Raw genomic sequence first — 20458 nt, 5'->3', positions numbered from 1 at the left:
ACTTAAGTAAACGTAATTAGTTACTTTCCACCACTGATCATTCCATTGATTTAGACACGTTTCAATCACGTTGCCAACATGATTCAGTCGTGTTATTTTAACATCATTCCATTTATTTATAAATATTTTAATCATGTTCTGGTAACACAATTTAGTCATGTTAATTATTCCAGCTACATGATATGATCATATTAGTCCAACACAATCAAACAGTGCAAATTGATTTTATTTCAAATGCAGGGAAACATTACAGTAAAGTGCTTTCTGTGAAACTCTAATTAAAAACACATTTCATATAAACACTATCAATGTTAACATTTGTAATACCTTTGTGTAAAACTATATAAACACTTAAACATATTGTAATACATTTTAGACACCCTCCTTTTTACATAATTATTATTCTTTTACATTTGTTTTTCCAGAATTACCCTATTAACACAGAATACATCATATTAACACAGAATAGAGAATAGAGAAAACAATACATCATTTAACACAGAGATGCAACAACCTTATGAACGTTGAAGTAGGTGACATTATAGTAGCATATTACAAAATTAGAGTTTTTTTTACTTCCCCATTAAAACAAAAATGAACACTTAAACATGTTTTTTTTAAAATACATTTTAGACACTCTCCTTTCTACATATTTATTATTCTTTTACATGTGTTTTTCCAGAATTACCCTATTAACACAGAATACATCATATTAACACAGAATAGAGAATAGAGAAAACAATACATCATTTAACACAGAGATGCAACAACCTTATGAACGTTGAAGTAGGTGACATTATAGTAGCATATTACAAAATTATACTCAGAATAGGGTCACTAGGCTGTTCAGTGATTACTTACACAGGGTACAAAGGTGTGGTGCAGGAAGATGGCCCGGAACCTAGTCTTCATCATTCCAAAGGCACGCTCTATAATGGCACGTGCCCTGGAATGATGGAGGTTGAACCGCTGGGCTCCCACACCAGGTATTGGCCTCCTGTAGGGGGTGATGAGGGGGAGGGGTGCTGGAGGCATGGGTACCCTCCATCTGCCAGGATGAAATGGCCTGGAGGAGAGTAGAGTGACCTCAAGTACAGTGGAATGTAGCGGAGCACTCTGATTGCAGACTGCCTGCAGGATGATGGACGAGAGTTTCCTGTTCTGATAGCACTGATGATCAGGGCCGATCGGTGGTGTTATACGGACATGGCAGCCGTCGATTGCTCCAGCTGCTCTTCCAAAGGCAGCATGTCCAGCCAGCCTTGCAAACCCACGGGTCACTGCCTCCAGGTCTTCGGGGGTATTTGGGAAGTGGATGGCCACCACCTCCCTTGTGACCTTGTGGACAACGTGGTGGACAGTGGAACGAGGCATATCAAACACACGACACCACCCTGTATGATGCTCCACTTGCCAGCCAGAAGAGAAACACCAGGACCTCAAATGTGGCACCCCATCCATGTTGCCGTTCCAGCTCGAGAAGGTCCAACAGTACTGCCAAAGCCTCCCTGCTCAGCCGGAAATCAGGCCGTGTGTCCGCACAGAGTACCTGGGAGTACGGGGGTCTTGGCTGAGTTAGGGATAGAATGAGAAGAATTAGGTTGGTCTGTATCTACTCAACCAGTTTTAACTGAGTGACAGCATTGTAACATTCAACACAGGGTCCTCTCAATCATGAGCTAAAACTGTAATCTAGCTCTGATTCTATCTGTGGTTAATGAGATGCACTATGCTTTGAGACTGTCACTTTAGCTTTTTCCCCAGAACTATACAGAGTGGTTTGATCAAGTCACGTCTGCATCACGTCTGGACACACACACACACACACACACACACACACACACACACACACACACACACACACACACACACATGGAAAGTAACAAAGTACATGTATTCAAGTAGGCCTACCTCAAGCTTTGAGGTAGGCCTACTTTTACTTTACTGGAGTATTTCCAATTTGTTATACTTTTACTTCTACTCCACTGCATCTCAGAGGCAAATATTGTACTTTTACTCCACTACAATTATTTGAAAACTTTAGTTACTTTGCAGATAAAATGTATACATGATTACATTATTATAAAACATACATTAATCACTTCAGGTCCGTTTTATACATAGGCTATTTGAAAAAGGTAGATCTACAAGCTCACATGCTACGCGTTGTCCATCTGCTACTTTCAAACAGTTTCATACTTTTACTCAAGTACATTTTTAATTCCGGTATTTTACTTGTAACAAAGTACTTCTACATTGCAGTATTGATACTTTTACTTAAGTAAAACGTTTGAGTACTTTTTCCACCACTACACACACACACACACACACACACACACACACACACACACACACACACACACACACACACACACACACACACACGGTACTTACATTTGAAATTAAATTCCGGGGCACTGGGGGCTGGGGCCAGTATCATTGGGGTCTTCCTCCACTGTTGAATGCAATAAAACCATTACTCAAAATGGGCTCTTACGCTACTAACGACCACAGTTAATCCACAGCTGAATTTGACCATTAACATAATTTAAACCAAATACTAGTCGGACTCGTGACATACAACCCACTACATATCATGTTTAACAACAACAATTAAACCAGCCGTATAATCTCAGTAATGTTTAACCACTGACTATCTCGGGGCGGGGGGGGGGGGGGGGGGGGCATTTGAAAAGGACTACCCCGAAAACAGCTGGCTGTGTTCGGGTATAAGGAGCACCGCTGGCCGCGGTTTAACGTTAAAGTAGGCTCGCTCACGATACATTTACCACATATATGAAGTTTAAACAACTACATACTATCCTAAAAAATATTAAAAGTACATTCCGTGACACAACAACACTTTTAAAAGGTTTTAAAACTTACAGCTTTGGTCCGCCTTTAAGGCTGGTTCAGGCTGGCTCCAAGTTCGTTCCACGGACAACCGTGGGAGCAACGGCATGTTTGGAAGAGTCAGGCCGAAAACAGGTTGCATTAGACGGCTACGTGAGTTTCACTGGCCGCCCCAGGACCCGACGGGACGGTTCTCTGAATTCTTATTTTTAAATAGTATCACCACATATATGAAGTTTAAACAACTTAATGCTATCCTAAAACATCTTAAAAGTAAATTCCGTGGCACAAAAAAGAAGTTAGAGAGAGTTTTAGAAGTTTAGATGGACGAGAATTTATAGCGGTGAAAAAGATGGCGGCCGCTCAGAAAATTTTCCAGCCGTCAGCTCAGTTCGCGTTGCATTGTGGGACTCGGCTGTTCACCGAAGTGCTTGAAGCGTACATCGGGTGTACGCTTGGAAAAGGGGGAAAGTAGGGCACATTCGAAGGGTGGATTTGAAGGGGTCTTCGAAATGGGACAGCACTTGAAGCTCCACTGTGACGTCATCGCCCTTAAAATCCGCACTTTGCAGGGCGCAACCCCTGAATTGAGACAGACCTCATGTGTCTGGTTTGACACAACCTATGACACCATCATGTGTCTAGTTTTTACAAATTCTGACCTGAAGGTCTAAATTTAAGAAGCCTGTATAGAACAGCCAGAAGTCACATAAAGCAGCTTTTACGTCCCAAACAGTTTACATCATTACACATAATATAAGTGCATTTTAACATACATCAATATGTTCCAACAGATTTAAGGCATACATAACATTGAAGCATTTTGAATCGCCACAAAGACTGACAACTTTCTAAAAACAAAATTTAAAAAATTGCATGTTATGTTTGAGTATTCTTTGGTCTGTTGCTCTCCATTTAAAATGTTCTCCACAATGAAGCTGTTACGCCAATCTACAATGAACTAAGCAGTCGGTGTTTCAGCCAACTATCAGTTGTTCATGGGAGGGAGTAGACAACCATGCATGTCCTAATAAACAGGTTTACCCCTGCCCACCCAGACACTTTTATGTTACAAAAGGAAGGTAAAGCAGGAAACATTTTTACCTCGGTTTCTGATCTGGATGTGTTTCCGCACTGATCAATGTGCAGTGCCAACATTTGTAGTGGCATTAAGGTTAAGCAATGTTTGCATGCCACTTTTGGCATCAGCGCTGCTGGCAGTGGAATTAGGTCCAGCTCATCTTCGAGGGGCACTATGTAGATAATTTGTTTTCCTCCTCCTGATATGCTTCTGAGGGCAGTCCCAATGTATCCCAATTCTCCCAGGATTTGGAACATTTTCCTCCTACTATTTCCACCTTTAAAAGCATGTAGCACAATTAAAGTATGCATAACCCTAAAGCATAGTGCATTTAAATGTTTTCTCTATCAGATTGGAATATGTCTAGTGATAACTTAAGGTCCACATCGGAAATGTTGCTCCCAATAAACTGGATAACTGCTAAAAGGGAAAGTAAAAAAATGATACATTTAAAATTAAACATTGCACCTCTGCATGGCTGAAGTCGTTTGTAATGGCCAATGTCCTCTTTCCCAGGCCTGCCTGGATGAGTTCAAGCTCATCACTGGGAGATGTGGTAGTGTCAAGTTTCGAGGCCAGCAACATGAAAGTGACCTCGAACGGCTTCCACAGTTTTGACAGCTTGGCTGGAATGGGGCTTCGGATGGGGTGACCCTTGTTTTTGGCAAACCTTTTCAGGAAATTTCCAGGGCTGGCTCTATATGATTATTAGAACAATGTTAATGTCACATATTGAATAACATCCCTTACCAAGCCTGAGAATTATTTAAACGATGCAAATAGCCTGGGTAAATTTCCAAAGATAAACTAAATTTTTGAACCATTTTTTTACCTGTGCATCTCAGTGCTGGTTGTAGGCCTGTGCATTAGAGGCTCCTCTGGAACTGGTCTGTGGAGCATCGACATGAGGTGGTGAACTGCCTCAGTGGCTGATTGCTCGTCATACTGGAATGGCAGTTAAGGAGTTACGGTTAATTAAGATAGTGTTAACATGAGAGCACGGAGCATGAAACCCACTAACAATTGATTCCAGCCAAATGCAAGTTTATATTTTGCCTATGTTGTCTCACAATGACCACATGATGAGCAAATGTATGTATGAATGAGCAAATTATCCTTACCTGGGCCTGTGGTCGGCCTGGTTGGTTCTGCATTCTGCCAGGGAGAACAGGAGAAGTTATTGTCATTATGTGTAAAAGGCCATAACACATGGCTACAGGCTGTAGGAGCCAGAATGTGTATCTGTGTGATGTTTTAATGTATTTGTTAGACTGTTAGTAGGCTGCAAACATGTGTGTTTGTTTGCTGATACCGCTAGTATGCTAAGCTACTGATGCTACACTCTGTGATGCTACTATTAGTAGTGCGCAGTGAGATTCTCTTCCGGGTTCTGGTGGATGTGGAGGGTTTAAGAGGGTGGCCAATGAGGAGGGCTTAAGAGTGGCCAATGGAGAGGTGTGTTACATCTTCCAGCGTAGGACCCGCCTTCTGAACTTTCACCCCTCACACAAAAAAATCTGAGATAGAAAAAATAGAAATCGAGACCAAGAAGACCGGTTTTGAGAGAGAAGGCTTTTGCAATCGGAAAAGATAACTTTCATTCGCAAACGAAGAAACATTCAACTCATTTTATTAGCATAACACATTATATTACACATTTATCTTACAAAGTATTTCGTTTTACGTAGATTCAAAAGTTTTTCCAATATGTTTTTACTCTTGGGTTTTAAAAGTTTTGTTCTCATTATTTTTTACCTAAAGAAATCACCGAAAAATACACACATTTCGCTAACAAGGCATAAGGGTTAAACATATGACAGGACTGAATTGATTTTCTCTCCATTCTGCTTTTCTCTACTGCTGCCATGTACAGAAAGGCATTTAAATCAGAGCATGTCTTAAAACTACATGTCAGTGTAAGATCTTAATTTGTTAATGTACACATTTAATGTATATATTTTGAAATAAAGGCATAACCCTAGCAACTATAGAACAGCCAGACAGGCATACAAACTCCAGAATGTCTCTTCTCAAAATGTAAATAATATATTTAGTCAATACTAATTATATTTACTAATACTAAAAATGTGAGCAAAATAACACATTCACAGTTCCTTGAAAAACAAACTTGTATTTTCAAAATCAATTTCCTGTTATGGGCTGGCATAGAGGAAGACTTTTTTTTACTTGCTTGCAACTTTAACTTACTACGTAGTATGCCCATTGCAAAAGTGTATACATGTGGTTTTTGTAACATTGTATAAATGTGGAAAATATTGTAATGTGTAGCTTGTCAGACTGTGTCATTCCCTCTGCCTTAGCATCTGAGTCATCGTCAAACAGTACCGTCAAACAGTACTACAATGAATGTTCCTCATGCACATTTTCACACCGGAATAGGGAAAAGCTTCTGCTACATTATGTACAACCCTAAGGCTTTCCCTCTATCTGAACCCTTGTGCTGCTTCAGAGTTTCATTTTAGACTAAAGCTGAAACAAATTGCACAGCTAGGGCTTTCCCCCTGTATGCACCTTCATGTGCTTCTTCAGACTCTGTGTTTGACTAAAGCTGTTGCCACAAACTGTACAGCTAAATGGCTTTTCCCCCGTATGAATCCTCATGTGAATCTTCAGATCACCTTTTTGACTAAAGCTGTTGCCACAAACTGTACAGCTAAATGGCTTTTCCCCTGTATGGATTCTCATGTGCCTCTTCAAATGTTCATTTAGAATAAAGCTGGTGCCACAAATTGTACAGCTAAAGGGTTTTTCCCCTGTATGAATCCTCATGTGCTGCTTCAGACTACTTGTTTGACTAAAGCTGCTGCCACAAACTGTACAGCTAAAGGGCTTTTCGCCTGTATGAATCCTCATGTGCCTCTTCAAATTTGCACTTAGACTAAAGCTGGTGCCACAAATTGTACAGCTACAGGGTTTTTCCCCTGTATGAATCCTCATGTGCTTCTTCAGACTACTTGTTTGACTAAAGCTGCTGCCACAAACTGTACAGCTATAGGGTTTTTCACCTGTATGAATCCTCATGTGCCGCTCCAGATAACACATCTGACCAAAGTGGTTGCCACAAACAGTACAGATATAGGGTTTTTCACCTGTATGAACCCTCATGTGCTGCTTCAGACCACTTGCTCGACAAAAGCTGTCGCCACAAACAGTACAGCTAAATGGCTTTTCCCCTGTATGGATTCTCATGTGACTCTTAAAATGTATACGTCGACTAAAGCTGCTGCCACAAATGTTACAGCTAAATGGCTTTTCCCCTGTATGAATCCTCATGTGCCGCTTCAGAGTACATTTTAGACTAAAGCTGGTGCCACAAAGTGTACATATGAAGGGCTTTTCCCCTCTATGAGTCGCCATGGATGGAATTTGTTTTGATGATTTCACACTGTGGAACAGCTTGTTGCTCATAGATGGTCTTTGTCCTTCCACATTGTGTGTCTTGTGTGATTGCAGTGTGTTTAAAATGGATGGGGCTTCCCTGGTCTCCTCCCACTCATCACTGTCTTCAGTATCAGATTCAGAACAGTGTGAAGAGAGGAGCTGAGCATCACTATACACATCACTGTCCTCTGCACAAGCTTGACTTTGTTTGTGTACAGATGAGGTGATGGCTGGAGGGACTGTTTCTTTGTTTTCAACATCCTCACTTTTCACTGTTAGTAATGTCAACATTGTCCCATCAACTTCTAATTGGAAATCCTCTTGTTTTTGGAATAGCTCCTCCAGTTCCTCTTTAATCTGTGGATATTCTGGTTCCTTCTTGATCAGTCTGTGGCCCCTCTCCTTCTGTTCAGGTGAAGACTTGTCTTTACACACAGGGACACAGTCTAGGAGGAGGAAAATAACATGATAATTAAGTCATGACACTCACTGAGGTAGTACCAATGTATTCCAACAATGATAACCGTTTGTATTTGGCCATGTGGCACTGAACCTGTGATGTTTCAAGCCCACAAAATGGCATGAATGGCCATCATACGTGGGTGTTGTCCTCAGTATGCACGCTGAGCACATCCAAATGAATGAATGAACCCAAAGAATGGTAGAGCTTAGTACCCTAAGCACCCTATTTGGTATACAGTGATGTACAGAGAGGTAAGTTGGTCAGGTCAGCTGTTGTATAGCAATATGACGTCATATACTGGCTTTCAATTAGTTCAGTAACAGTCAGTGGTGTAATGGTGATTATTTTTTCTCTTGTGGAATTTTACGTTTAAGTCTGAGCTTACATGTGTTTATGCTCACAGAACAGCTGTACGTTACTAGTTTTTAGCTTAGTTTTAGTCTTTGTAAATCTTCAAGAAATGCCTTGAATTATAGGAGCTTAAAACGGTCTAGGAGGAGACACTGCAGTAGCGAAATAAAAGTATGGTGGAGGCATTCACGTTGCATGCAGACAGGATACCACAGCAGAAGTACTGTAGCTTTCATACTGTGTATGAGGATGCTCTCCAGTAAACCTGTTATGCAAAAGTAGTCATTTGGGTACTTGGCTCGTGAATCTATGGGTACACGTTCTAGCGTGCACCGTACCATGCATGCGCTTGCGTGTAAAAAATAACTGGCCACATGCCATGGTGTCTATTTATAAATGCACAAAATCATTGTGTGAATATCATATAATATTTATGTATGCATATCTGTGTGTTCCCGTTTGTAAAAGCACTGTGTTTTTCTGGTTCATTCACACCTGGACTCAAGGGTTCAGCTCTGAAATCAGTCCCAGCAACTACAGCCGGTTGCACATTTTTCTGAACACATGCAAGCATTAGGAACATCATCGCTCTCACCTTTGGTGTATCTTGTGCACGGCATACAAAGACTCTCTTCCTTTATAACCAGTTTCACATCCCTGGCAGCTGATGTTTTTGAGGACACCTACAGAAAAAGGGAAAAGAGAAACAAAACAACAGTTGAATTAACTGTGTAAACAGCAGTGTTTTGTTTTTTCATTGTTTTACAATCAATACATACAATAATTCATTAAAACCAGTCTCCTCTTGGAGGCAGCACATTTAGAGTTATGGGCCACAATAACTATGCCACTCAAACACACCCTTAATATTTAATTGGCTGGTGTTCCCCAGCTACTTCACCCATTCATTGTATTACTGACGCATCAAATCTCTTCACCACAAATAACATGCTGACAACATATTGAATATACGTTGAAAATGCATGTATTGACTGAAACAACTAACATGCAAGCTCTCAACACACTGACATTTAACGCGTTGTCAGTTTTTCCCGATGCTATGGTTTAATGTGGCGTAAATAAGACATCAACCAACAGATAGTATTTTCATGCAAATTACCTTTTCCCTTTTTGGAACAGCAGTGTATTCCACAGGGTTAGAAAGATCCCATGGAACTATTTCATCCTTCACATCCAACAGTCCACTGTTAAACCGTACACGTGATAGAGGGATGGAACACACCTTCAACACTACTGCTGTTGCATTCATCTGTAAGAAAATACATGCAACTTATCTAATTTTTAAAAAAAAACAACGTTCATAGAAGATAATAGATAACACATTGTAATAGTTATGCAATAACACAAACATTACAAACCTGGTGCTCAACCTTCCTCCTTTTCGGTTCTCTGCGGGACTGTTCAACTTCCATCGGTTGGCTCATCTGTAATGATAAATGGCTTGGTATAAAACACTTTTAAAAAGGATAGAGGTTGCACAGCTCGTATCTACGGTGCGAAATTAGATACAACCGTTTCAACAGATGGCTTCTTCAGGGTTAGTATTTTGTATACAACAATTCAAAGACTCACTCTTCGACCAAGGTAAAGTGCAAAGTCTCAACCACACACTTACAGTGTGCAACCTATTACCTTCTTGTAAACTTCTTCCTCAAAGTAAAATCCTTGGAAATGGGATGAAAGGTCTGGTTCTCTGTCTTGTCTCTGAATTTGCTGAAAGCACAAACAACAGACTAAAACAATGCTATGGTACTTATACCTGAGGAGCGTCTTTCACACATTTGAATTCAACCAATCAGAGCAGGGTAAAGGAAGTGGGGGGAGCTAAGATGCTTCCAATGGCCCCGGGCTGACATTAACATAGCAGGTAAAATCTGTAGAAAAAAAACATCACTGGCCTTAGTGGCCTACATAGCATTTAAGCTGAATGTGCCGAATATTGTGTTGTGTGTTGTAATTTTTTGAAATACACACATGTTGTGTTTGTCCATTATGTTTTTGCTATAAAACCACCCAGGTAGGCTACGATATCACACCTTAGTACACACACTGAATGAATCAGTCCTGGATACTTAAAGAGAGGAAGGAGCTTTTCCCCAGTATTATAAAAACTATCACCCAAAAAAACTACTCATAATTACTGACTTTTAACTGTTATTGTTGTAAAAACAAAACAAAACTGTTTAAAGGTTAAAGCCATGTATTCTGATATAATGCTTGTTCAGTAACAGGGGTCTCCTCAGCTCAATGTAATAAACATAATAGTTTCAGGAGGGAAAGCAATAAGGAGAGAGAACCCATTTACCAGCGTCAGTTTTATAATGTTCCAGGCAGTTACCAATGTTTTTAGTTCATTTTGTTGTTTCATCATTCTGCTTGTTTATCCTGTATCCTGCATTAGTTCTGTCTCCTGATTGAACGACATTGGTATCCTCACCTGACATTTTATTTTCTGTTCATTAAAGTGCTGAAGAAACACAGAGATCCCTGTTAATGAACAAACACTCTATGTCAGTGATTACTATTGGAATACAGAGCTATGTCACACTTAGTTTAGCAAAACATATCCCTTACACCCCACTTTAAATACAGCAGTGCCAGTTTACACAAATTAATCCATTATATCTGGTTGTAGAGTTTGAAACACTGTGTATCTGTTGTAACTTAATGGGTTACAGTTAATTTGCATGATTGATTTAATTGCTGGTAAATTCATAAAGTACTATTTACAGTTAAAAGCAGAGTTAAAAGGGAAATATTTCATTTAATAGAGTTTATTGATGTTGTTTATTGAGAAACATTGTTTGACAGTGTATTGTTACTTTTCTATTTCGTATACCTGCAAAGGGTTAAGTGAAAAACTGCATGTCCCACAAGGCTTAGCGGTAAACCGGATGTTAATAGATACCGGGTCAGTGTTGTTGTTCCAGTGCTATTGAGCAATACTAGCTGCGTGGATCGAATGAATGAAAAGCTAAGCTAACCAGTCTAAAGACCGTTGTTCTGTACCATTTGTATCACACCTTTTTTCCTATATAAAGTACCAACTTTAACTCCATATTTTCGACGTCCTGTCCAATACTTTGACCGTAGTTATTCTACATTTTTTGGTGCCGAAACCCGGTATTATGAGCGAGAGAGAACTCGCAGCAGCAGCTGCAGCCGCTGCTAAAAAGACAGAAGAGGAACGTAGGACAGATATGGAAAGAATGAGAAGAAAACGGGGTACAATCCGAGGTAGTACTACACGTCTTTTGAACCAGTTAGACGGAGAAATAACTAAGCCAGATCCGGACATTGAGAACTTGAACACTTTATTGGACATGTTGTCCGCGAAGGAGGACAGTCTATTTGAGCTGGACAATGGAATTGAACGGCTAACGGCGTTGGATGACTTGGAGAACGAGATTGAAACAACGGAGGAATACAAGTAACGTGTCATCTCGTATAAGAGCCGCGCTCAGCGCATGGTGAAGAAAATGGAGGATCAAAGACAGCAGCTCCAAGCACCGACGCAGCAAAGGGTGAGCGACGCTAACTCAGCTAACTCATTAGCACACAGACAGTCTGTGAAGCTACCGAAGTTGATCATTGATAAATACAATGGAGATGTCAGTAGATGGCAGGAGTTTTGGAGCCAGTATGAGACTGCTATTCACACGAATGATGCACTGTGCAAACGTGAGAAGTTTACCTACCTGAAAACGTATCTCACAGGACCAGCTGCAAAGGCAGTAGCAGGACTGATGCTAACCGATGCTAATTATGACAGCGCTATCACGTTACTGCAAAGCAGATTTGGAAGGAAAGACCTGGTTATCAGTGCTCACATGACAAGGCTGCTCCTGTGAAGAAATCCTCTGATGTGCATGCATTAAGGCAGCTATATGATGAATGTGAGATTCAAATTAGGAGTTTGGAGTCACTGGGTGTAGTGTCAGACACATATGGGAGCCTACTATGCCCAATTTTAATGAAGATGATTCCAGATGACATAGCTCTTGAATATAGCCGTCAGAGGGGAAATGATGATGAATGGAAGGTTGATGAAATTGTCAAATTCCTACAGAAGGAGGTTCAGAGCAGGGAAAGAGCACTGCAAATGACAACGTCATACACCCAGAAAGAACAGAAACCAGAAAGCAAACCATGGAAGCAGTCATGCTCATTCAATGACACAAAAATGAACAGACCCAGCATGCAATCTGCTGCTGCACTGCACACAGCCAGCCAGAAGACACACAACTGCTTATTCTGTGACAGTGCAGAACACAAATCTGAAAATTGCCCCAATAACAGCATTCCAGAACGCAAAGAAAAGATCAAGAAAATGGGAAGATGTTTTGTGTGTCTGGGACAGAAACACATTGCAAAGTCATGCAAAGTGAAGGATGCTTCATGTGAAAAATGTGGAAGGAGGCATCACATTGCTGTGTGCACTGGGGAGAAAAGTGAGGTGCAGCCCCCCACTGTGACAGGAGAAGCTGTTGTGTCCTCAGTCATTCCTCACTCAGCAAAGATGAAACCAGATGGACAGAACACTGTGCTGCTACAAACTGCTAAGGCATGGGTGACAGGCCCATTAGGCAGAAAAATAGCTCGCTGCTTACTCGATGGAGGGAGTCAGAGAAGCTTCATCCATGAAAACCTTGTGAAGAGCCTGAAATTACCAGTAATAAGACAAGAGACACTCACTCTTCACACGTTTGGCTCCTCTGTTCCCACAATGTCACAACGCAACACAGTGAGAGTCATCTTGGAGAATGTCTGGGACAACCAGCAGAGTATTGAAATTGAGGCCATAGAAACCCCACAGGTGTGCTCAGCTGTGATGAAAGTTCCTGGTGACCAGATTCAACATGAGCTCAAGAAAAAGGGACTACAACTAGCAGACTTCCCAGGTAATGATGATGATCCTGAGCTCTCTGTCCTGATAGGAGCCGACTACTACTGGCAAATAGTCTCAGGAAGGGTGGAGAGACTGACAGAGACATTAGTTGCACTGGAGAGTACTTTCGGATGGTCTGTGCAGGGACCAGTGTCCATGTCAAGTGTCGCAGAGGCAACCTGCATGTTCATTCCACTCGAAGAGGACACACTTGTCTCCAAGCAACTAAGTGCATTCTGGGAAATTGAGTCTCTGGGTATCACAAGTGAAAACACACAGAACCCAGCAGAAGAAGAGGCTCTGCAGATGTTCGAGAGAACAACAACTTTCAAAAATGGACGATACCACGTGGAGTTGCCATGGAAACCAGAAAGAGCAGAGCTCCAAGACAACTACAGAGTTGCTAAAAAACGATTTGAAGGTCTGAAGAGAAGACTTAAGAAGGATGTCACATTCTACAGCAGATACAATGAAGTAGTGGAGGACTATCTACAGCAGAACATTGCAGAGGATGTGCCAGAAGACAACGCAAGTGAAGACAATGTGAAATACTACTTACCTCACCACGCAGTACTCAGAGAAGACAAAGTGACCACAAAACTGAGAGTGGTGTTTGATGCGTCGTCTCATGAAGATGGCCGCCCATCCCTCAATGACTGTCTGCTCACAGGACCAAACCTGAATCCAGATCTCCTCAGTGTCCTCATAAAATTCAGAAAACATGAAATAGCCTTCATGGCTGACATAAAGAAGGCTTTCCTGCAGATCTCCATAGTGGAGAGAGACAGAGATGCAGTGAGATTCCTGTGGCTCACAGGCCCACCAAGTGGAGAAGAGGATGGAGAGCTGTGTGTGCTGCGGATGACCCGAGTGGTGTTTGGGGCCTCCCCAAGTCCATTCCTACTCGCAGCTACAATCAGAAAGCACCTGAAACAATATGAAAAAGAACAACCACAGGTTGTAGAGACATTAAGAGAGTCACTTTACGTGGATGATTTCATTGCAAGCTCACACAGTGTTGAAGAGGCCTACCATGTGACAACCACTGCTAAACAAATACTGTCAACAGCAGGCATGGACCTCTGCAAGTGGATGACCAACTCTCATGAGCTGGAGAAGAAATGGGAGGAGACACCAGAGACACGGAGCAGTGCTCAAAGTGTTAGGCCTAGTGTGGAGACCAGAAACTGATGAATTCACCTTTGACCTCAGACCGCTATTGAACATACTAAAAGAAAAGAAGAACACCAAGAGAAGTGTTCTGCAGTCAGCTGCACGCATCTATGACCCACTCGGGTTCCTGACACCTTTCACAATCAGAATCAAGTGCATGTTTCAAGAAATGTGGGAGAGAGGACTCTCCTGGGATGAAGAGCTACCACCTGACCTGACACGAGAATGGCAACAGTGGTGTTCTGAACTACCCCAGCTACACCAGCTCGCCATACCAAGGTGGTATCGAACAGACATGCAACCAGAAAACAAACATGTCCTGACACTACATGTGTTCTGCGACGCAAGTGAAAGAGCCTACAGTGCTGCAGCCTACCTGCAAGGTGAATCACCAGACGGAGAACCTACGATGAGCCTAGTCGCATCCAAATCCAGGGTGGCCCCTCTCAAGAAAATGACACTGCCACGCCTGGAGCTCATGGGAGCTGTGATTGGAGCGAGACTAGCCAACAACTTAATGACTACTCTAAAAGTGGAACCAAACCAGATAAGAATGTGGACAGACTCTATGATTACACTGCATTGGATTTGCAGCTCAGCTCAGAAGTGGAAACAGTTTGTCGCAAACAGAGTGACAGAGATCCAGTCACTGACCAACCCTGAAACATGGTCACACATCGCAGGGAAGATAAATCCAGCTGACCTCCCCACAAGAGGAGAAAGTGTTGAAAGCCTGATACAGAACCAGCTATGGTGGAACGGGCCCAGCGTTCTGACATCACCTGATCAGTCAGAGGAGACTGAAAATGACAATGTTCCAGACAAGGTGAATGCAGAACTAAAGTCCAGTCAACAGATCACTGTACAGCTCGCTGCAAATGAAACAGACCCCGCTGAACCAGTGTTGGAATTGGAACGATACAGCAAGCTGAAAAGAGTCCTCAGAGTGACAGCCTGGATAAAGAGATTCATAGCCAATACTCAAACAAAAACAAAGAAAAGAGGAGAACTGACTGCTGACGAGCTCTTCGAGGCAGAAAAGTACTGGATAAAGACAACACAACAACAGAGTTTCAGCCAGGAGATCAAACAACTGAAGGCAGAAAAAGGCCTGAACAATGACTGCAAGATCAAAGAACTCAAACCTTTCCTGGATGAACACGAGCTGCTCAGTGTGGGAGGAAGGCTGCAGCAGTCTGACTTCACATTCAGAGAGCAGCACCCATGGATTATGCCCAATAAACACAGATATTCAGAACTGATGATACAGTCATGTCATGAAAAAGTGATGCACTCAGGAGTGAGAGACACTCTCGTTCAAGTGAGAGAGAGATACTGGATCCTACGTGCCAGGCAGCTAGTCAAGAGGACTGTGGCAAGCTGCACAGTTTTCAAAAGATTCAAGGCAAAAGCCGGAAAACAGATCACTGCGCCCTTGCCCAAAGACAGAATAACTGAATCCCCACCATTCGAAGTCACAGGTGTGGATTTTGCAGGGCCGCTTTATGTGAAGGCAGATGATTCTGTGAAGAAGTCATACATTGCGCTATTCACCTGTGCTGTAACCAGAGCAGTACACCTGGAACTGGTCTCAGATCAGTCAACAGAGACATTCCTGTTAGCGCTGAAAAGATTCATATCAAGAAGAGGATTATGCAAAATAATCTACTCAGACAATGCTAGAACATTCAAGAGAGCTGATCAGGACCTGAAAGAGCTGTGGAAAGCTATCAAAGAACCCCAGCTGTTAGAGTTCTTCTCAGAACGAGGCATCACCTGGAAGGTCATCGCAGAGCGAGCAGCCTGGTGGGGCGGATTCTGGGAGAGACTCGTCCGATCAGTAAAAACATGCCTGAAGAACGTTCTTGGGAGAGCTTCACTCAACTTTGAAGAGATGTGCACAGTACTGACAGAGGTGGAGGCTATCATAAACTCTAGGCCTCTGACATTTGTGCACAACGAAGTGGATGAGCCACAGCCACTGACCCCAGCCCGCTTTCTGGTGGGAAAACGACTGACCTCTCTGCCACCAAAGCCCTTCCCTGCTGACACACAGCACCCAACTGCCAACAAGGCAGAGATCACAAGAAGATGGAAGTACAGGCAGAGACTCACAACCAGCTTCTGGAGCGCCTGGCGTAAGGATTACCTGCTGGACTTGAAGTCAGCACACCGCTGTGACACACCGACGCCCACCCCACTGAAAGTGGGTGACGTTGTACTCATTGGAGAAGATAACACCCCCAGACAAACCTGGAAACTGGGAAGAATCACAGAACTGTTTACAGGCCGAGATGGACTTGTCAGGTCGTGCATAGTCCGCACTCCCTCAGGGACTTTGCTAAGAAGACCTATTCAGTTACTGTACTGTCTTGAGATTTAATGAACAAGTAATTCATGGGGGGAGGATGTTGTAACTTAATGGGTTACAGTTCATTTGCATGATTGATTTAATTGCTGGTAAATTCATAAAGTACTATTTACAGTTAAAAGCAGAGTTAAAAGGGAAATATTTCATTTAATAGAGTTTATTGATGTTGTTTATTGAGAAACATTGTTTGACAGTGTATTGTTACTTTTCTATTTCGTATACCTGCAAAGGGTTAAGTGAAAAACTGCATGTCCCACAAGGCTTAGCGGTAAACCGGATGTTAATAGATACCGGGTCAGTGTTGTTGTTCCAGTGCTATTGAGCAATAGCTGCGTGGATCGAATGAATGAAAAGCTAAGCTAACCAGTCTAAAGACCGTTGTTCTGTACCATTTGTATCACACCTTTTTTCCTATATAAAGTACCAACTTTAACTCCATATTTTCGACGTCCTGTCCAATACTTTGACCGTAGTTATTCTACAGTATCATTTAGAAAACACAGGTCATGAATGTTGTGGAATGTTATGGAGGACACTTGTCCCATTGTTAATGGACAGGTGAGAATGGATGGGCCAAATAATTTGCATGTATTCCTTTCATTATGATACGTAGTGAGCATATAGCCCCCATATAGATTGGCTGGTGAAGTCCGAGATTACGTTCACCAGTAACGGCCCCATGCACTCCGGGTTCATAGGAAAAGATAGAGTGAAGCCTTAGTGCTCTTACATTCGAGCATGGAACGGTAAGACTTGCGGTCTTGAAAGCAAAAGATACATTTATGAAGTATGTTTTTGCCATTTTAATGTTGTTTTGACGTGCAGCCTCTGTGGATAGCTTTAAAGCACAGCTCCTGACCTATTTCTCCACTCTTGCTTTTGGCTGACTTTTAAATCTCTGTGTTGTTATTCAGGACCTCACTGTTTTGCCTGATTCACCGCATTTTGCTATCATTTTAATGTTGTTTTATGCTTTTCTTTTTTGCTTTATTGTTAAATTAGTTGCACTTTTACTGTAATTGTATTTTTGCTGGGTGCATTTCTCCTTTCCGACATGTCGCCTTTCCGACGTTGACGAACCCTATACCTAACCCTAACCCTAACCCTAACCGCACGCGGAAGCCACTAGTCGGAGTGGTGAGATGTCGGAATGGAGAGTGAACACCATTTTTGCTCTGTAAAGCACTTTGAGCTGCATTTCATGTCATGAAAGGTGCTATACAAATAACGTTTATTACGGGGACAGAGCTCTGCTCTGTACACGTATTGTTATTGGCAGTATTCTGTCACTTCTTCTTCTTCTTCTGCCACTTTTCGCAGTTCTGGCTGAACCGCGCTGTCGCTTTTTACGAAACTCGGCCATATGGTAGATGGTCATGAAAAACAATCAAAAAATAATTCTCACAATCTTTCGTCCAAAGGTGGCGCTATAGCACTCAATTGAAAATGCCAACTTTGACCAGGTACAACTCATGCCCTGTTTGACCTACAGCCATGAAACTTGGATACACATATGCGTCTCCTCATGCTGAACAACTTTCCCTCTGACTTTTGACCTCTGACCTTTAGATCTCCCACCATTTTGAATTATATGAAAAACAGTCATTGGCTCCTAACTTCTGCATTTTTTCACTTATGGAAAATCCGTTGGAAATTTTTGTAGGCAGTGGTCCAAGGTTCAAGTGCTAAACGTTTCGTGCAGATTGCTCAAAAATCCCAGGAGGAGATAGATTTTAACTATTACAGTTTAAAGAAAATTATTCATCTGTGCCTAAAACATACATGCAGACTCACATTTCTTTGAAACTTTGCAGAAATGTACAGGGTCATTCCAAATATCACTGAAACCAATCTTACTCCAATTGGCCAAAAGGGGGCGCTATAGCAATTTTTTGAAAAGGCAGACTTTAAACAGGCATAAGTCATGCCTCGTTTGGCCGAAAGTCGTGAAACTTGCTTACACATGTGCCTTGACTCATGAGGAACACACGTATCGATTTGACCATTAAGCTCCGCCCTTAGATTTTCCGCAATTTTGAGCAGTTTGAAAAACACTTAAACCCAGGATTTTTCAGCTATTTGCGTGAAACTGTATCATCTGTGTGATCTCCTTTTTCACAGTTACTTGTCTGTTGGGCCAATGGCGTCTCCCTTAAATGAATGCCTCACAATCTCAAGGTCGCCAGTTCAAGCCTCACTTGATGTAGACTTAATTTAAGTTGAATTGCAAACAACATGACTGTATCAATGAATACATGTGCAAATGGTAAAGATAACCTGAAATGCTTATTTGAGAGTACGTTTTTTACGTATGACATACTTCATTCTGAAAATAGCTGATCTACAATCTCACAACTTTTCATGGTTTGTGAGCTTGTAGATCGGCTACTTTCATTAGTTTTGGTTCTGAGGAGATGTACAATTTCTTCATTGGTAAATGGCTTGTGAACGAGTGATCTTAGTGTTAGTGAAACAGGGGCTTGGTTCATGAAAGAAGGCAAGAGTTTATAATCTTCAACAGACAATATCAGCCTGGACAAAGCTATAGCACTATAGGTAGTGTTGCAGCCTATTAGTCTGAAGGTTGAGAGTTCGAATCCTGTTAATGGCAGTAGGTTGAGATGTCCAATTAGACCATTATGTTTCCATCTCTCTCTCTCATCAATCTATTGTTTCCATGTCACTCTCTCTCTCTTCAATCTATTCCGTTTCCATGTCTCTCTCTCTCTCTCTATTCACTGGCCCCATATTATCGCTGCTTGCAGCTATATTTATTATTATATTGCTTCTTCTTGAATGTATGCGATCAACATCTGCCTCTTGACATGTACACACTGGATCAATCACATGTTTGACTGCAATCTATGCATTCACATCTGAAGTCAATGGTGCAGCTCTGAAATCAGTCCCAGCAACTGAAGCCGATTGCACTTTTTTTCTAAACATATGCGAGCATTAGGATCATCATCCTAATGCTAACTCTAAATATAATTAATATATTTATATAGGCCTATGCGTATAGCATATTTTGAACCAATAACTGATTGGAATACAAAATAAATGAATTAAACTGCTTCCGTTTCACCTGTATATCAATATACAAAAAAATATCAAACATGAACTCGAACTAAATACACGTAAAGTTCTTGTCTGTTATAATACAGCACCCAAAGGCACTAATTAACTCTCACTGAGTTTAACAGTGTCAGTAGAATACACCTTGTTATTTAACCTTTAAGATCAAAAACAGGTGGAATGTGCCTTTAAAATGCATTTGCACCAATATTAGTAAGTGGTAACATATTCCAGTATTCCAAATGCATCTTAAAGGATAAAGTAGGATTAAATCCGTTAATAGCAGCAACATGTCAACAGCCAAATATATCTCATCAAATCCAATGTTCCAGTACTGACGACGTCAGGACTCAACTCTCACAACAGGGCTTTTGCCTGTGTAAACAGGGTGCTAGCTGTTAGCAACATGTAGCAGTGAGTTAGCATTAGCTAGTTAGCAATACAGGTATGTGTAGATTTGTTTATCTCACCGAGTGGGTTAACGTTTGGTTCTTGCACCAATCGGCAGGATTCCCCTCTGGTGACACTAACATACAGCACCACACTGTAGCTACAGCTGGTGTATCTGCTCTGTTATTTATACTCGTTTTTGTGAATGAATATATCTCAAAGCTACTGGTGGCCTGCTCTCATGTAGACGCGCCAGTGTGAAAGAGGACGTGTCGTGTGCAGACGTGATGACGTAATTTTTCACGGCGCATGTCTGTGAGGCGTTCAAGTGTGCTTGGAAAACACAAATGCTACTTTGTACTAGTGCTGCTTTCAGGTATACTTCGTGAA

General features: G+C 41.7%; 1 protein-coding gene and 1 long non-coding RNA gene across 2 annotated transcripts in view; both read right to left on the bottom strand.

Moving 5' to 3' along the window:
* Positions 1–208: 208 nt before the first annotated feature.
* LOC311057572 lies at positions 209–3186 on the bottom strand. The gene is made up of 3 exons (XR_014601970.1): positions 2887–3186; positions 2395–2455; positions 209–1570 (listed from the first exon to the last, which is right to left on the bottom strand). It is a non-coding gene; the product is annotated as an uncharacterized lncRNA (long non-coding RNA).
* A 49-nt stretch (positions 3187–3235) lies between these two features.
* LOC311057152 (uncharacterized protein) overlaps positions 3236–20458 on the bottom strand; it is a gene marked incomplete at both ends in the record, with an annotated part of 46276 nt that continues 29053 nt past the window's right edge. Inside the window, 11 exons of the mRNA XM_084074103.1 lie at positions 3236–3307; positions 4403–4631; positions 4767–4879; positions 5056–5089; positions 6961–6997; positions 7279–7782; positions 8746–8833; positions 9271–9420; positions 9530–9595; positions 9804–9884; positions 20149–20301. Of these exons, the coding sequence (XP_083930229.1) occupies positions 3236–3307; positions 4403–4631; positions 4767–4879; positions 5056–5089; positions 6961–6997; positions 7279–7782; positions 8746–8833; positions 9271–9420; positions 9530–9595; positions 9804–9884; positions 20149–20301 (1527 nt within the window). The remainder of the gene's footprint in view (positions 3308–4402; positions 4632–4766; positions 4880–5055; positions 5090–6960; positions 6998–7278; positions 7783–8745; positions 8834–9270; positions 9421–9529; positions 9596–9803; positions 9885–20148; positions 20302–20458) is intronic.

This window comes from Gymnoscopelus microlampas (genome assembly GCF_963454915.1).
Source record: "Gymnoscopelus microlampas genome assembly, chromosome: 12".
NCBI lineage: Eukaryota > Metazoa > Chordata > Actinopteri > Myctophiformes > Myctophidae > Gymnoscopelus > Gymnoscopelus microlampas.
This window is presented reverse-complemented; position numbering and strand designations above follow the sequence as displayed.